The sequence below is a fragment of the Mesoplodon bidens genome, assembly GCF_964165515.1.
Source record: "Mesoplodon bidens genome assembly, chromosome: 2".
Lineage (NCBI taxonomy): Eukaryota > Metazoa > Chordata > Mammalia > Artiodactyla > Ziphiidae > Mesoplodon > Mesoplodon bidens.
The window spans coordinates 158,857,361-158,873,640 of record NC_138177.1 but is presented as its reverse complement, the minus strand read 5'-3'; the positions used below and the strand labels follow the sequence as shown (position 1 = coordinate 158,873,640).

General features: G+C 37.0%; 1 protein-coding gene across 6 annotated transcripts in view; it reads right to left on the bottom strand.

Annotated features, from left to right (window-relative positions):
• Nucleotides 1–431: 431 nt before the first annotated feature.
• ZMYM6 (zinc finger MYM-type containing 6) overlaps nucleotides 432–16,280 on the bottom strand; it is a 52,485-nt gene continuing 36,636 nt past the window's right edge. For 4 of the 6 annotated variants that reach the window (XM_081258972.1, XM_081258973.1, XM_081258974.1 and 1 more), the window contains exons 13-16: nucleotides 15,727–15,861; nucleotides 15,090–15,130; nucleotides 4,997–5,141; nucleotides 432–2,394 (exon numbers count right to left, since the gene is read on the bottom strand). In XM_081258972.1, the coding sequence (XP_081115098.1) occupies nucleotides 563–2,394; nucleotides 4,997–5,141; nucleotides 15,090–15,130; nucleotides 15,727–15,861 (2,153 nt within the window). In that variant the 3' untranslated portion in view covers nucleotides 432–562. Of the gene's footprint in view, nucleotides 2,395–4,996; nucleotides 5,142–12,872; nucleotides 13,923–13,942; nucleotides 14,188–15,089; nucleotides 15,131–15,726; nucleotides 15,862–16,280 lie in introns of those variants that run through there. The other 2 variants (XM_081258976.1, XM_081258977.1) reach the window with 2 other exon arrangements.

Genomic DNA, 16,280 nt, shown 5'->3' with positions numbered 1-16,280 from the left:
AATTGAGTAGTTTTTACCTTACAGCCTTCAAAGCCTAAAATATTCATTACCCAGCCTTTTACGAAAAAGGTTTGCCAAGCCCTGGTCTAGAGAGCCAGAGAGGCCCCTAACAGGGGTCTCAAACTCTCCTGCTGCTTCCACTTCCTGATAGCCCAGCTGCTTGGAACTTTGTTTTCTACCTACCCACAACCTGCTGGGTAGGTAGCCGGCAGGCTGAAGACTGAAATGTCCTATGTGCTTCTAAAGACAAGCAGTTTCAACATCCAGGTGTGCTAGCTATTACACTATAAACTGGGCCTTTCATTACCTACATCTTTGTCACTAATCCAAATTATCTGATCAGTCAATAAAATAGCTAAGTTCTCTACCTTGGACTATTATATATAATTATGTATAAATGCGTAATTATTAAATTCCTCAATGAAAAGAGAAAAATTATTAAAACACTTATTTAATCACCGAGAACACACATCCACATTAGGAATTTATATTTTAGGATACTTATCTCATACAAAATTTAACACAAAATTATAGACTTTGATAATAAGCAATATGCACATTACTATTCTTTCTCCTTTACTAATTTTTCTATCCTCGGAATCAAAGATGTGACTGCAAGTCGTAGGGCAGGGCCAGAAACCAACGGATTTCTTTGTTTTGACTCAGTCAAAGCTGAAAATGTAGCATCACATAAATAAATAGTTGAAAAAGGCAATAAAAATTTCAGTGCCTTTTCATGGAGTTCTGGGTAACTTGCCTTTGCATTTATCCAAAACTGAGTTACAGACATTGATTTAAATACTGATTGTAATCCTAAATCTGACGATAACTGTGCTAGTTTTTCTTCTTCGAAGTCCGTGAGATTACTATTTTGGTGATTCATAAAAGGATTAATTATCCACAAATTTCCTGAACACAAGTCTTCTTCTGGTGGGTAACAGTCATTGAGCATTTGAGAAAGTCCTTCCAGGTGCTCAAAAATAATGCTTGCAATACTGCTCATATTTAAGCCTGATGAGTTTGAGAATTCAGAAAATGAAGGGAACATGTCATAATCATTCTCTTGCATGCGCTTCAACCACATTTTTAACTTTTTCTTAAGTATATCGATTTTATTATACATATTGAAGAGAGTAGTCATAGATCCTTGGAGACTTAAATTTAGTTCATTTATAAGTGAAAAAATATCTGATAAGTAGGCCAGCTTTGCAACCCATTCCTCATCAAAAAAATACTTGGCCAAATCTGAATGGTTTTGATTTAAAAGTATTTCAATTTCATGTCGTAATTCAAATAATCTTGTTAAAATTCTCCCTCTTGATATCCAACGTACTTCAGCATGAAGTGGTAAATTCACGTGCTCAGACCCCATCTCTTCACACAAAATTGTTAACATTCGTGAATTCAACGCATTGCTCTTTATAAAACTTAAAATTTGCGCTGACTGCAAAAGAATTTCATGTAAGCACGGAGACAACTTTTCCGCTGCTAAATGTTCACGGTGAATAAAACAATGTGTAAATGCCACTGTATTCATGGCAACTTCTTGAATTTTTGCCCTTAAACCAGAACACCTACCAGTCATGCTTGCAGCCCCATCTGTACAGAGACCAACACAATGCTTCCAGTTCAGAGATTTACTATCAATATATTTATTTATTAGTTCAAATATTTCAAAACCAGTCATTTGAGAAGGGATTTCAATGCAACATAATAATTCTTCTTTTATATCACTACAACCATAATCAATGAAACGAATATAGCACAAAAGAAGGGTGGTATCTGAGATTTCTAATGACTCATCTATCTGAAGGGCAAACCACTTTGACTCTCTGACTTTCTGAATCAGCTGATCTTCAATGTCTGCAGATAGTTCATCAATCCTGTGTCCAATTGTACTATTAGAAAGAGGAATGGTTTTCATTTTGTCTCCAGCACTGGAACCCAAAACTTCTGAACACATTTCTACTAAATACGGTTTAATTACTTCTTCAGCAATGGAAAATGGCTTTTTGCTGGCAGCAATTTGGAAAGCAATTAAATAAGAAGCTTTCACAAGTGACTTTTCAACTAGTAAACACTTTTTTAAAGCACTGTTTTGACATTCCATTTCAAGAGATTTTTGTTCAAAAAAATCTACTGGTTTGTTTTCTAATTCTGAATGCTTTGTCTTCAAATGATGAGAAAGATTTGCTGGCTTCATGTTTTCACTGGATAAAATTTCTCCACAGATGACACACTGTGGCCTTGGTGAACTTTCTTTTGATCCCGGACAGATAATAAAACCAACTTTTAAATATTCCACATCATAAGTCTGGAAAAAACCTATTCTTTTTTTCTTTGCAGGTGGAGAATCAAGTTCCGCATCATTTTTCTCGTTAGGCATAGATAAATCTGAATGAAATATTTGAATCACTGTTATTTTCAAGAACAAATAAGCAATGTTCTTTATGTTTTTCCCCCACGTGTTTAAAATTTATATTTTGTTACTATTTATATTTGTCAAAAGCATACACTAATTAAGGTTTAAACACAAACCATAATACTTCCATGATGCCATTAAAAACTGAATTTCTCGGGACTTCCCTAGTGCTCCAGTGGGTAAGACTCCACACTCCCAATGCAGGGGGCCAGAGTTCAATCCCTGGTCAGGGAACTAGATCCCGCATGCATGCCACAACTAAGAGTCCACATGAGGCAACTAAGAAGGCTGCAGGCAACAACTAAAAGTCCGCGTGCCGCAACTAAGAAGCCCACATGCCACAACTATGAGCCCACATGCCGCAACTAAAAGATCCCGCATACTGCAACGAAGACTAAGACCCGGTGCAGCCTAAATAAATAAATAAATATTTTTAAAAAACAAAAAAACAAAAAACTGAATTTCTCTTTGCCCAAAGCTTGGTCATTGACTGTAGTAAAACTGTAGGCAGTGGTATGTGTCCTAGCAGAGCCATGTATTCAGTAGATTAGTGGAATTAGGGCTGATGTCCACAGAACACACCAAGTTAAGAGTAAACTATTTTAGGGACTTCCCTGGTGGCTCAGTGGTTAAGAATCCGCCTGCCAATGCAGGGGACATGGGTTTAAGCCCTGGTCCGGGAGGATCCCACATGCTGCGGAGCAACTAAACCCGTCCGCCACAACTACTGAGCCTGCGCTCTAGAGCCCCCAAGCCACAACTACTAAGCCTGCGTGCCACAACTACTTAAGCCTGCGCGCCTAGAGCCCGTGCTCCGCAACAAGAGAAGCCACCGCAATGAGAAGCCCACGCACCACAATGAAGACTAGCCCGCACTCACCGCAACTAGAGAAAGCCTGTGTGCGGCAACAAAGACCCAACGCAGCCAAAAATTAATTAATTAATTAACACCAAAAAAAAAGAATATACTATCTTACTTTTTAAAAGATGGGGAAAAAAACTGAGAGGAGAAAAAAATTTGGCAAAAAGTTAACATTTGGTGAATCTAGATGAAGGGTATATTCATTATGTATATTCATCTAAGGGTGTTCACTGTGCTGTATTTTCAATCTTTCTGAATTTTGAATTTTTCCAAATTAAAGTTGAGGTGAAGGGGGTTAATTATTAGTTTTAATACCCAGTGTCAGTGAAGGTGTAGAGAAATGGATGCTCTCAAACATTGCTGATTGGAGCATAAATTCATATAACTTTTCAGGAGGTCAATTTTGCAACATATATCAAAATCTAAGCCTTAAAATTCTATGAGAGCTTTTGAATCAGTAATTCTACTACTTAGGATTTATCCTAAGGACATAATTAGACAAGTAGAGAAATGCCATTTACACAGCTTAACTCAATACTGTTTATAAGATTAAAAAACTAGAAGCAATCTAATGTCAACCTTAGGAGGATGGATATACATTATATATATCCATACGTTATATACATTGGAATCTATGCATCCATTAAGAATCTCAACGTATATTTAAATTTATGTTGATGTGGAATGATGTTTTCGTGCAATGTCAAGTGAAAAAGTAGTTTACAACAGTATACAGAAAACATCCTAATACTTAATCTAGAAATTCAAAAATGTGTAAGCACACACATACCCACATATATAGCTGTCCACAGATCCCTTACTACCTTCCACATGTGAATGTGTATTTAACATAAATTCATGTAAACAAAGAGTGTATCATTTTAACAGGAATATAAAATCAAATTTACTGAGGAAGGAAAACAGAATTCTCCTTGACTCCTACCAAAAGAAAGGCATCCTACATAAAAACTCATGGTTAGCTGTTGACAGAGTAAGCTTTTACTTTCATTTTTTGGCTGCACCGCACAGCACGTGTGGGATCTCAGTTCCCCAACCAGGGAACGAACCCGCACCCCCTGCACTAGAAGTGCAGAGTCTTAACCACTGGACCACCAGGGAAGTCCCCAGACTAAGCTTTTAAATATATTCTGTGAAGTAAAAGTATCATTAAAAACAAAAATCAAAAAATGTTTTGGGCAGAGTAGGCTATAAAAGTAACTGAAAACATAAGGGTAGTGGGATTAAAAGCAGTTAACATGGATTGGGGCAAGAGTGTACAATATTTTCAAGTATGAATTCAAATAATTTTCCTAATCACCAACACCTCAGACATACAGTTATACTCTTAGTAAGTCAATTCAGTGTTTAAAAAAAGAACCAAGGTTAAATCACTAATACTTTTAACTAAATTCGTATCTTAGTAATTATAATAGCCTGTCTATACATTTGAAAAGCAGTGCACATATACAGAAGATGCCTGTCCACTCTACACATAATGCTTTGCGTGCATATGGATTCAATTTAGTAGTTATTAGTGTTAATGACAATAAATACAAAAGGAATAAATTAGATGTTCAAAGTATGTGATCCAAGAATTGTTTTCACATTTAAGAAATTGTCAATGACTTTCTTTTCCTTTCTTAAAAAATCAAAAACAAGCACACAAAACAGAAAACAAACTTACTACATGTGGAAAGCACAACAACACATACCTGTCTGACATTCCTTGTGTTGTGTATGTGGTTTGCAAGAGGTGGCCTTGGTCTGTGTGACGGGTTTGCACAATAATGCTTTGTTCTTTAAAAGCTTCAAAGACTGGGAAGACAGAAGTTTCATGGCATCTGTCTGTGTACTTCCCTAGTTAAAAAAATCCAGAAACCAGAGAGATTTTTTTTAGTACCTTCTCACTGATTACAATTGCTATCAGTTGAAAGGTGACATATATCAAGAGAAATATAATTCTCTAAAAGAGTGGTACAAGAAAGTTGCTTTGGAAAATATATACTAATTCCTAATTCTTCAATCAGTATCAGTGCCATTTACTGTTTTAAAAAAATACTCTGCCGATAATAAGTACAATCAAAACAAAGAAAACAATCTGCTGATTAGGACAACTGGCTATTCAGAAAACTTAGATCCAACTTCAGACCATATGCAAAAAAATATTCCATATCGATTAAAGACCTCAACATGAAAAAAATAAAACTTTAAAATCAATGGAGAATTTTCAAATAACCAGAACTCAGAGGAAGTATTCTTAAATAAAACACAAAAGAGTTAAAAATAAAGTAGAAAAGGTTGATACAACTGATTACCTTGAAGTTTTAAACTTTTGCAAACAAAGGTCTTTAAGGTTGAAGGATAAACAACAGAGTGGGAGAGTGTATTTAAAACATGTTCTTTCATTCAGTAAACATTTACTGAACGTTTACTACAAGCCAGGCACTGTCCTTAGACCTGGGCATACAGCAGAAAACAAGACAAAGTCCTGCTCTTATGGGCCTTACCTTCTAGAGGGAGACACAGAATATAAACAAGTAAAACAAATACATAATGTATAATTCCAGGTAGTAATAACTGCTATGAAAGAAACAGAGCAGGATAAGGGAATGGAGAGTGACAGCGTGGAGGAGAGGTAATTCTGGAGTAAACATTTGAGCAAAGACCTAATGAAACTTCAAAGCTTTTGCACGGCAAAGGAAACCATAAACAAGACCAAAAGACAACCCTCAGAATGGGAGAAAATATTTGCAAATGAAGCAACTGACAAAGGATTAATCTCCAATATTTATAAGCAGCTCATGCAGCTCAATAACAAAAAAAACAAACAACCCACTCCAAAAATCCAGAAGACCTAAATAGACATTTCTCCACAGAAGATATACAGACTGCCAACAAACACATGAAAGAATGCTCAACATCATTAATCATTAGAGAAATGCAAATCAAAACTTCAATGAGATATCATCTCACACCAGTCAGGTGGCCATCATCAAAAAATCTAGAAACAATAAATGCTGGAGAGGGTGTGGAGAAAAGGGAACACTCTTGCACTGCTGGTGGGAATGTGAATTGGTACAGCCACTATGGAGAACGGTATGGAGGTTCCTTAAAAAACTACAAATAGAACTACCACATGACCCAGCAATCCCACTACTGGGCATATACCCTGAGAAAACCATAATTCAAAAAGAGTCATGTACCAAAATGTTCACTGCAGCTCTATTTACAATAGCCAGGAGATGGAAACAACCTAAGTGTCCATCATCGGATGAATGGATAAAGGAAGATGTGGCACATATTTACAATGAAATATTACTCAGCCATATAAAGAAACGAAATTGAGCTATTTGTAATGAGGTGGATGGACCTGGAGTCTGTCATACAGAGTGAAGTAAGTCAGAAAGAGAAAGACAAATACCGTATGCTAACACATATATATGGAATTTAAGAAAAAAAATGTCATGAAGAACCTAGGGGTAAGACAGGAATAAAGACACAGACCTACTAGAGAATGGACTTGAGGATATGGGGAGGGGGAAGGGTAAGCTGTGACGAAGTGAGAGAGAGGCATGGACATATATACACTACCAAACGTAAAATAGATAGCTAGTGGGAAGCAGCTGCATAGCACAGGGAGATCAGCTCGGTGCTTTGTGACCACCTAGAGGGGTGGGATAGGGAGGGTGGGAGGGAGACACAAGAGGGAAGGGATATGGGAACATATGTATATGTATCACTGATTCACTTTGTTATAAAGCAGAAACTAACACACCATTGTAAAGCAATTATACTCCAATAAAGATGTAAAAAAAAAAAAAAATTTGAGCAAAGACCTTATGAATATTCAAAAGAGCATGCCATGCAATGCCTGAGGTCAGAGGATTCCAGGCAGAGGGACTGAGATGCAAAAGACCTGAAGTGGGAAAGAGCGTGACATGCTTTAGGAACATCAACAAGAATAAGGCTGACATAAAGTTAAGCCAGGGCTAAAATGATACGTTTGGAAAGGTCGGCAGAAGCCAACTTGTATAGGACCTGGAAGGTCTTAGTAAAAAAAACAACAGAAAATTAGGATTGTACTTTAAGCGTGATGGGAAACCCCCAAACGGTACACAGTAGCCTCCCTCATCTGCAGTTTTGCTTTCCTTCGTTTCAGTTACCCATGGTCAACTGCAGTTTGAAAATATTAAACGGAAAACTCCAGAAATAAACAATTCATAAGTTTTAAATTGTACACCATTCTGAGTAGCACTATGGAATCTCTTGCTGTCCCATTCTGTCCTGCCCAGGAAGTTAACCATCCCTTTGTCCAGCGTATCTTGCCCATTAGTCATTTAGTAGCCATCTTGGTTGTCAGCTTGATTGCCGTTGCATCACAGTGCTTCTAGTCAAGTAACCCTTATTTTATTTCTTAATGGCCCCGAAGTGCAAGAGCAGTGATGCTGGCAATTCAGATATGCCAAGAAAAGCCCTAAAGTGTGTCCTTCAAGTGCAAAGGGAAAAGCTTAACACTTCATCACAACGCCTACGTTTTTCACCTCACTTCATCACCTCATATCACCACGACAAAGGTGAATACAGTACAGTAAGGTATTTTGAGACAGAGATCACATTCATATAACTTTTATTATAGTATACTGTTATAATTGCTCTATTTTGTTATTGTTATTAATCTCTTACTCTAATTTATAAATTAAACTTTATCATAGATATGTATGTATAGGAAAAACATAGTGTATATATAGGGTTCGGTACTGCCCATGCTTTCAGGCATCCACTGGGGGTCTTGGAACGTATCCCCCACGGATAAGGGAGGACTACTGTTATTTAAATTTACTTTTTAAATAGGTGATAGATGCAGTAACTTTGAATGATGTAACAATTCAAAAGGTATAAAAGTGTATACATGAGAAGTAAGTTTTCCACACCTGTCTGCCATCTATCTATCCAGACTCAGTCTTGAACACAGCGTTCCCAGTTTCGTACACATCCTTCTAGAGATGGGCTATGTAATTAAATAAGTTGCTTCTGACTACACATGGTAGCATATTATTAGCAAGGCTCAGCACCTTGCTTTGCCACTTAGCGAACGATCTTGGAGGTATTTTCATAAAACTTTATACAAAGCTGCCTGGTAACAGCGTTATACACTGAATGTACTATATGTAATTTGAAGAGTCCCTGCTGCTAAACATTTAAATGTTACAAATCTTTTGCTATTATAAACAATGCTACAATAAATATCCTTACATACAAATTGATTCTGCATGTGCTAGTATATCTATAGACCAAGGTCTTTCTTTTTTCCTGCAAAAGCTTTATTGTTTCCATTGGGTCCATGGCTTGGGAGAGGGCTCCAGCGTGGTTAAAAAGCTGCCTAGTGGCTGCAGGAAGAGGATCAGACAGAAGTCCTGACACCGGGGGATAACAGAGAGGCCCCTCAAAGGCAGCTGGGCTGGAGGCTCCTACCCTTCTTGAGTTGAGGGTGGCCCCCTCAAAGATATACTCGCCCAGCCCAGCCTAACACCAGCTGGTCTGTCAGGTGGTGGCCCATCTTCTTTATGAGTTTCACCTCCTCATCTACGAAGTGATGCTCCAGGGCGTCACAGAGATGGGGGTCTGCACAGGGAGAACCACGGCATGAAGATCCAAAAGGGCCTGGTTCAGGCTCTTCTCCACAACCATGGTGGCTTCCATGGCATCCAGGGTTTTACCCCACTCATCTTGGGACAGTTTCTGCACACCCTGGAAGAGGATACAGCCACTGCGCTGGTTTTGCATCTTCAGGAGACTCGGAAGAAGTGGCCCACACTCTCCAGAGCCACATGACCATGGTGGAAATGGACGCTCAGAGAGTGGTACGTGTAGGAGGCCAGCAGAGGCAGGCTGACCAGGTGATTGACGGAGGCCTCCACCTTGGTGGAATAAGTCTGACCAGTCTGGGAGTTCTTGGTTGACTGGCAGTTAGGACGATGAATGTGCAAAATAAACCTGAAGGATAAATTCTTAAAATTGGAGTTCCTGGGTAAAATGGTATTTACGTTTTAAATTTTAATAGGTTTTACTAAATTGCCCTCTGTAGCAGTTTTACCAGCTGCTATTGGCAATATGTAAAAATGCCTTAGTGTTATTCATCATTTTTATCTTTGCCATCTGATAAAACTGTAGTTCTAAATGGCAGTCTCTAATCTTGAAGTTGAATTATGTTTGCATGTGTTTAAGAACTATTATTTCCTAGTCTGTAAACTGATGGATCATACTGTTGCCCATGTTCCTAATGGGTGTTGGGTCTTCTTACTGACTCACAGAAACTCTCTACATATGGAAAAAAATAGCCTTTTATGGCATAAGTTGCAACCTTGTTTTTTTCATGTGTCTTTGGCTTTGAAATGTAGTTGAATTTTCCTTACAAATCTTTTATGGCTTTTGGGTTCTGTGACATATTTAGAAAGACTTTCCCCACTTCTGCACTAAAATTCTTTCCTATACTTTTTCCTAGTACTTTCATTATTTTTTAAAACTTAAAACTTTTCTCCATCTAGACATCATTGGTTTAACTTAGGAGGTAGAAATCCAACTGTATTTTCTTCCATATGTCTACTCAGTTGTCACAACACTATTTACTGAATAATCTAGATCTCTCCTACTGATCTGAACTGCCACCTTGATTGTTTGTAAATCGTATATATATATATATTTTAGGTCTATTTCTAGACTTCTTTTCTATTGAGCTGTCTATCCATGGCTTCTTGTTGTTTCAACTATGTAGCCTTATAAAATTTGTTGTATAACTGACTCACTCTGCTGTACACCTGAAACTAACACAACCTTATAAATCAACTATACACCAATAAAAATTTTTTTAAATATATTTTTAATTTGTAGTTATCCTATAATTTTGAGAACTAGCTCTTCCCCTTCTCTATTCTTCTTTTTTCAGAATTTCATTGAAGGTTTTTGAAGCACTGGAGTGACAATCTGATTTGTGTTTTAAGATGATCATTCTGGCAATAGTGTGGAGAAAAAACTGCAAAGGGCAAAAATGGAAGGAGGAAGACAAGTAGGAGGTCACTGCAATAATGCAGAAGAAAGATGATGGTGGCTCAGACTAAGAAGACAGCAACAGGAGTGATAAGAAGGAACACTGGAGAGAAAGTGTGGGGGTAATAAAACAGTTCTGCTTTATTTGAGATGGCTATTCACAATCTAAGAGTAAATGTCAAGCAAGCAGTTGGATGGATACGTGAATCTAGAGCTCAGAGGTCAAGGCAAGAGAAATAAATCTGGTAATCAGCCACCATCTAGGTGGTTTAAAACCACAGGACTATAATGAGTCCCCTACAAAGAAATGTAGATTGACAAAAGGAACAAATGATTGACCTAGAAGTTGAAGAAGGTATTTCAAGGAATGAAGGAGAGATCAACTGTATCAAATGTTACTGAAAGGATGAGTAGAATAAGAACTGAAAATTGACCACTGGATTTGGCAAAATAAACACTGATGGAGATCTTGACAAGAACAGTTTCAGTGGAGTGTTGCAGACAAAAGCCTGACTAGAGTGAGCTAAGGGAAGATAACAGATAAGGAAATGGTGGCAGCAAGTAGAGGCCACACTTAGAGGAGTTTTTCCAAAATGGAGAGCAGAGAAATGGGACAGTAGCTGAAAGGTCATGGTGTTAAAGAAGGATTTTTTTCAGGTAGGAAAGATTACTGCATGTTTTTGTGTTGGTAAAAATGATAAGTAGAAAGGAAGGCAAATCCAGAATATATAAAGAAACCCAGGACTTCCCTGGTGCAGTGGTTAAGAATCTGCCTGCCAATGCAGGGGACACGAGTTCAAGCCCTGGTCCGGGAAGATCCCACACGCCGCAGAGCAACTAAGCCCGTGCACCACAACTACTGAGCCCACAAGCCAGAATTGCTGAGCCCGCGTGCCACAACTACTGAAGCCCACGTGCCTAGAGCCTGTGCTATGCAATAAGAGAAGCCACCACAATGAGAAGCCCGCACACCACAATGAAGAGTAGCCCTTGCTCGCCACAACTAGAGAAAGCCTGTGTGCAGCAATGAAAACCCAATGCAGCAAAAACTAAATAAATAAAAATAAATTTATATTAAGGAAAAAGAAATCCATAAGAAAAAGACAAACACAAATATGGGGAAAAATTAAAAACAGGAAATTCAAAGAAAATTCAAATGTTCAAAAACAGAAATACAAGCAAACACACTACTAATCAGTGACATGTAAAATAAAACAAGATATTACTAAACAGACTGACAAAAAAAAGTTTAAATCTGACAACATAAAATAACAATAAGGCTGTGGGAAATGAGTACAAAAATAAACTGCTGGTGGGAATGAAAACTGGAACAGCCACTCTATGGAGCAATTTGAAAACTAAAAATGCAAATGCACTTTGTCACCAAAATTCCATAATTCCATGTCTACACTAGACAAACACCTGCACACATGTACAAGGAGACATAGAATGTCCACTGTAGCAGATATTTTTGATAGTGAAGCAACCTAATGTTTATCAATAGGCAATAGATAAATAAAATATGGTACTTATATACAATATTATACAGCAGCGATAGGAATATAACGAATCTATTAAATATCACATGGATATTTTTAAAAATAACATTATTTTCCATGGATGTGTATATATGAATGTGAAAGATTAAAAATGGTCCGAAAGGACACACACCAAACTCAGAATGGTAGCTGCACCTAGGGTTGTGAAAAAGGACTGAAGGTAGTGATTCATTTTTTAAAAAGGAGAAAAAAGGGAGGGTAGAAGAAAAAAAAAACAAACTGTGAGCTAATAAGCCAAATCTATCAATGGTTAATTCTGGATGGAGGGAATACAGTAGAACAGGGAGTTGGCAAAATATGGTTCATGGGCCCACCACCTGTGTTTGTAAATAAAGTTTTACTGTTCCAGTGTTTTACTCACTCATGTATTGTCTATGGCTACTTCTGCACTACAATGGAAGAGGTGAGGGGTTGTAACAGAGACTGTATGCCCTGCAAAGTCTAAATATTTACTCTCTAGACCTTTATAGAAAAAGTTTGCTGACATTTGCAGTATATTCTCTTCTTTGCACTTCCCTGTATCTCACCTTTCCCCCAAATTTAAGACCACTTAAATAACCTGAAGGAGATTCAGACCAAAGTCCCAGAGAAACAAAGAAAAGATTCTAAAACTGTCAGTTTTTTTTTTAAATCATAAAAATACTACGTTATTTATTATTATACTTTTTATAGACTAAACTGAAAATATTAATCAGAACTATTCTGTAACATAGTTTAAATGATTGGTGAATTACAGAAATACTCCATATAGGGAAAACATATATAGGGCAGTCACATTTAATATGAGGGATATGTTCCTGAAAATCCTGAATAATTCAAAACCAACATAATTCAAGACTAATTGTCTCATACATATAAAGTAGAGGAGGGATGCATTTTCAGAGTTATAAGCCTATAACCAATATAGAATATTTTTATAATGCATATTAATAATACTTATTAATATAAGGTACATTAACAATGATTCATTATACAATTAGGCAGTTAATAACAAAATTATTAATTCTACAACACGGTGATCTATTAATAATGTAATTTTAAGATATAATTTAATGTACAATACATAGCATACATATAGATACAAAATTAACTTAATGATAGTTCATTAACTAATGTGGTATACTGCCTGAAAATAATTAAGTAGAGTTATCACCATCTTCCAACAACACTAATCATGGGAGAGTTAAGAGATATCGAACTAAGTAGGATAAACTATCTCTCCACATTATGGTGAAGGCTGGTCTGATTCCCTGGAAGACTTTTGCTAAAGAATGAATCTAATGAATCTAACGTGGTTTGGGTTTTTTTCTCACTTTTTCTTTTTTCACTGAGGATTTCTTGATATGCAGACACACTGTCCGTCTTTCGCCTTGCCACCATGGAACTGCAATCCACATTTGGATCATCTTCAAATATAGCAACTGGTTGCTGAAATATGATCAAAAGTCTATGCCAGTCACTTCACTGCTAGTTGATATGTTAAAGGCCCAGGCTAATTGCTGGGGCCCTCCAGCTACCTTTGTTTTTCTAATTCTAGCAAGTCTTCCTTTATTAATCCCTGGGCAACAACCCAAGCAAAATTTCAACATTCCTTTCAACAACCTTGCACAAATTTACCTTCTTTACCATTTTCATAGCTTTTTTTTTTTTTAATTCATTCATTTATTTTGGCCGTGTTGGGTCCTCGTTGCTGCACGCAGTCTTTCTCTAGTTGTGGCGAGCGGGGGCTACTTTGTTGCGGTGCGCAGGCTTCTCATTGCAGTGGCTACTCTTGTTGCAGAGCATGGGCTCTAGGCGAGAGGGCTTCAGTAGTTGTGGCTCATGGGCTCTAGAGCACAGGCTCAGTAGTTGTGGCTCACAGGCTTAGTTGCTCCGCGGCATGTGGGATCTTCCCAGACCAGGGATTGAACAAATGTCCCCTGAACTGGCAGGCGGATTCTTAACCACTGCACCACCAGGGAAGTCCCTTATAGCTTCTTTATTAGCAGATGTTATGGTGTCATCCAAGTTAAAGCCTCTTTAAATTCTGGTAAAGCTGAAATGTTTTGATAGCTTCAGTGTTAGCAGATATAGCTGACCTGCTCATTTTTATATTCTTAAAACCTTGGTGGGCTTTAAAACTGGAAAGCCAGCCATGATTTGCAGTAAACCTTTTTGTCTCAGTGTCGCCTCCTTTCAAATCATCAAAAATACTTCATGCCTTAGCACAAATGATAGCTTGGCCTTAGGGACGCATTATGGCAGCACTGATCTTGCAGCTGTGTTGCCAGGATTTCTTCCATTTATTCCATTATCCTTGCCTGGTTACAAGATAATTTTGTGAACTAAAGAATATACCTGCTTTAATACTGCTTTGGGGTTTTTTGAGCATTATCTCTAACACTCTGCAGGGTGCACTCTCCTAAATTAACAGCATGAGATATCTTAGCAATGGTCTGGCCTTCTTCACAAAGTTTTATCACATCTAACTTCTGCTCCAAATTTAGAATTTGGGGCACACTTTTTAGTATAGCATCACCACTTAATGAACCTGAATGACACTGTTATATGATATCAATATTTAAAAGAAGATTTGAATTGTATCAAGAGCAAATGTTAAGAGAGCAACACAACAGTCACTGAAAACATTAACTCAAGATCTGACACATTAGGTTTGTGTGATTAACAGGAATTTTGTTTTCCTGTTAAAGTGATGCTGACATAGGACAACAATGAGATAGTCTGCAATTCTTTCAGCCTGCCAGATTTGAAATTATATACTTCTTTAAATTTTTTTTTTAATCTTGGGAAGTTTCACAATAAAGTAGGAATTTAAATATATTTTTATTTTGCACTATTTTCAGCCTCACATTATTCAAAGATGCATAAAACAACAATATACTGAACTATTTCAAGAGACCTTCTAGTCTAAAAGAAAAATACTTGAATGTAGTAAAAGAGAAAAATAAGCAACCAGGCGGAATTAACAAGTATTTAAAGAAACTAAGGAACCAGAACACAAACAATAAAATCAGGAATGCATTCTTATTAATGATCTAACTTTAAGATTCAAACACAAAAATCAGTGCATAATATATTACTCTACTTTTTAAAAAGACTAAGCAGCAAATAGACATGAACGCAGACATACATTAGAAGGCTATATCCAAAATGAAACTAAACCCAAGGGGCATTAATCAGGAAAATAATTAATAAAACTTACATCTTCAATGATCTTTGCTGCCTCTTTCGTAGTAACTGCACCTGTTATAAATTAAAACATACATTATCCCTAGAATAACATTATCCCTAGAATATACAGAAGTAAACACTGAAACCAAGAGGTTACTTTCCTCTTGCTAAGGTGGCCTAGAGCCTAGTCCAGAATTTCTCAAAAAATAGTACAAGGAAACTTGGCATCAATACTACCTGGGATGCTTGGTAAAGGGAGGGATTCCTGGGCCTAATCCCATCTTACTGTATTAGAATCTCTGAAGGTAAAGGCAGCGATATTAAAATCAATTGGGAGATTGGGACTGACATATATACACTAATATGTATAAAATGGATAACTAATAAGAACCTGCTGTATAAAAAAATAAATAAAATAAAATTCAAAAATTCAAAAAAAAAAGAAAAATAAATAAATAAATAAAATCAATTGGGTTCTTAAAAGAATAAACTATACATGCCACTTCCTTCCCTATACATGCCACCCTGCTTGCTACCCACTTCCCTCAGAGACAGAGGGGCATGTTTCCTCATATAAACATATATGTAAACATTACCAATAAAAGCTATTTACCCTAGACAACGCTCACCTCTACAGTCTACCCAAATGCCTTTACATCAAGTCATACCTTTTAAAACAACATTCTCTGTGAGCTGGGCAGGAGATATTTTTGCCAATGACACCACATTGGTTATAACTGGTATTGTATTTGTCCTTGCAGAAGGGAGCTCCACTGAAGCAGTTTGAGCCTTAGAAATATTTACTGATTAAAACAGACAAAAAGGTAAGACCTAGTATAAACAAAAGGATCACACACACACATTTAAAAAAACCCTGTTTAACAGCTAAGTTTCAAGGTACAATGCAAATATCTAACTCTGTATAATGTTGGGTTGGGTGATTCTGTTCAGATTAGTGTTCATTAGGACTTAAAGGGTACCTGATTCTCTAAAATTATAAACTTCAAATGATACTTAATAGGTGAAAATACAGGAATCAGCTTCAGGACTAACCGGACTTTTCCATTAGTGAATATTAAAATTCCTACACCTAAGCTTGATTCAGATAAAAATTTAACAGGCTAATTTTTATAAGTAAGTTGGTGATGTAGCTGTCCATCCACATAAAAACAGTGACTTTGTTAACCCACATTATAGAATGAAAATTCTACCACCACCCTGA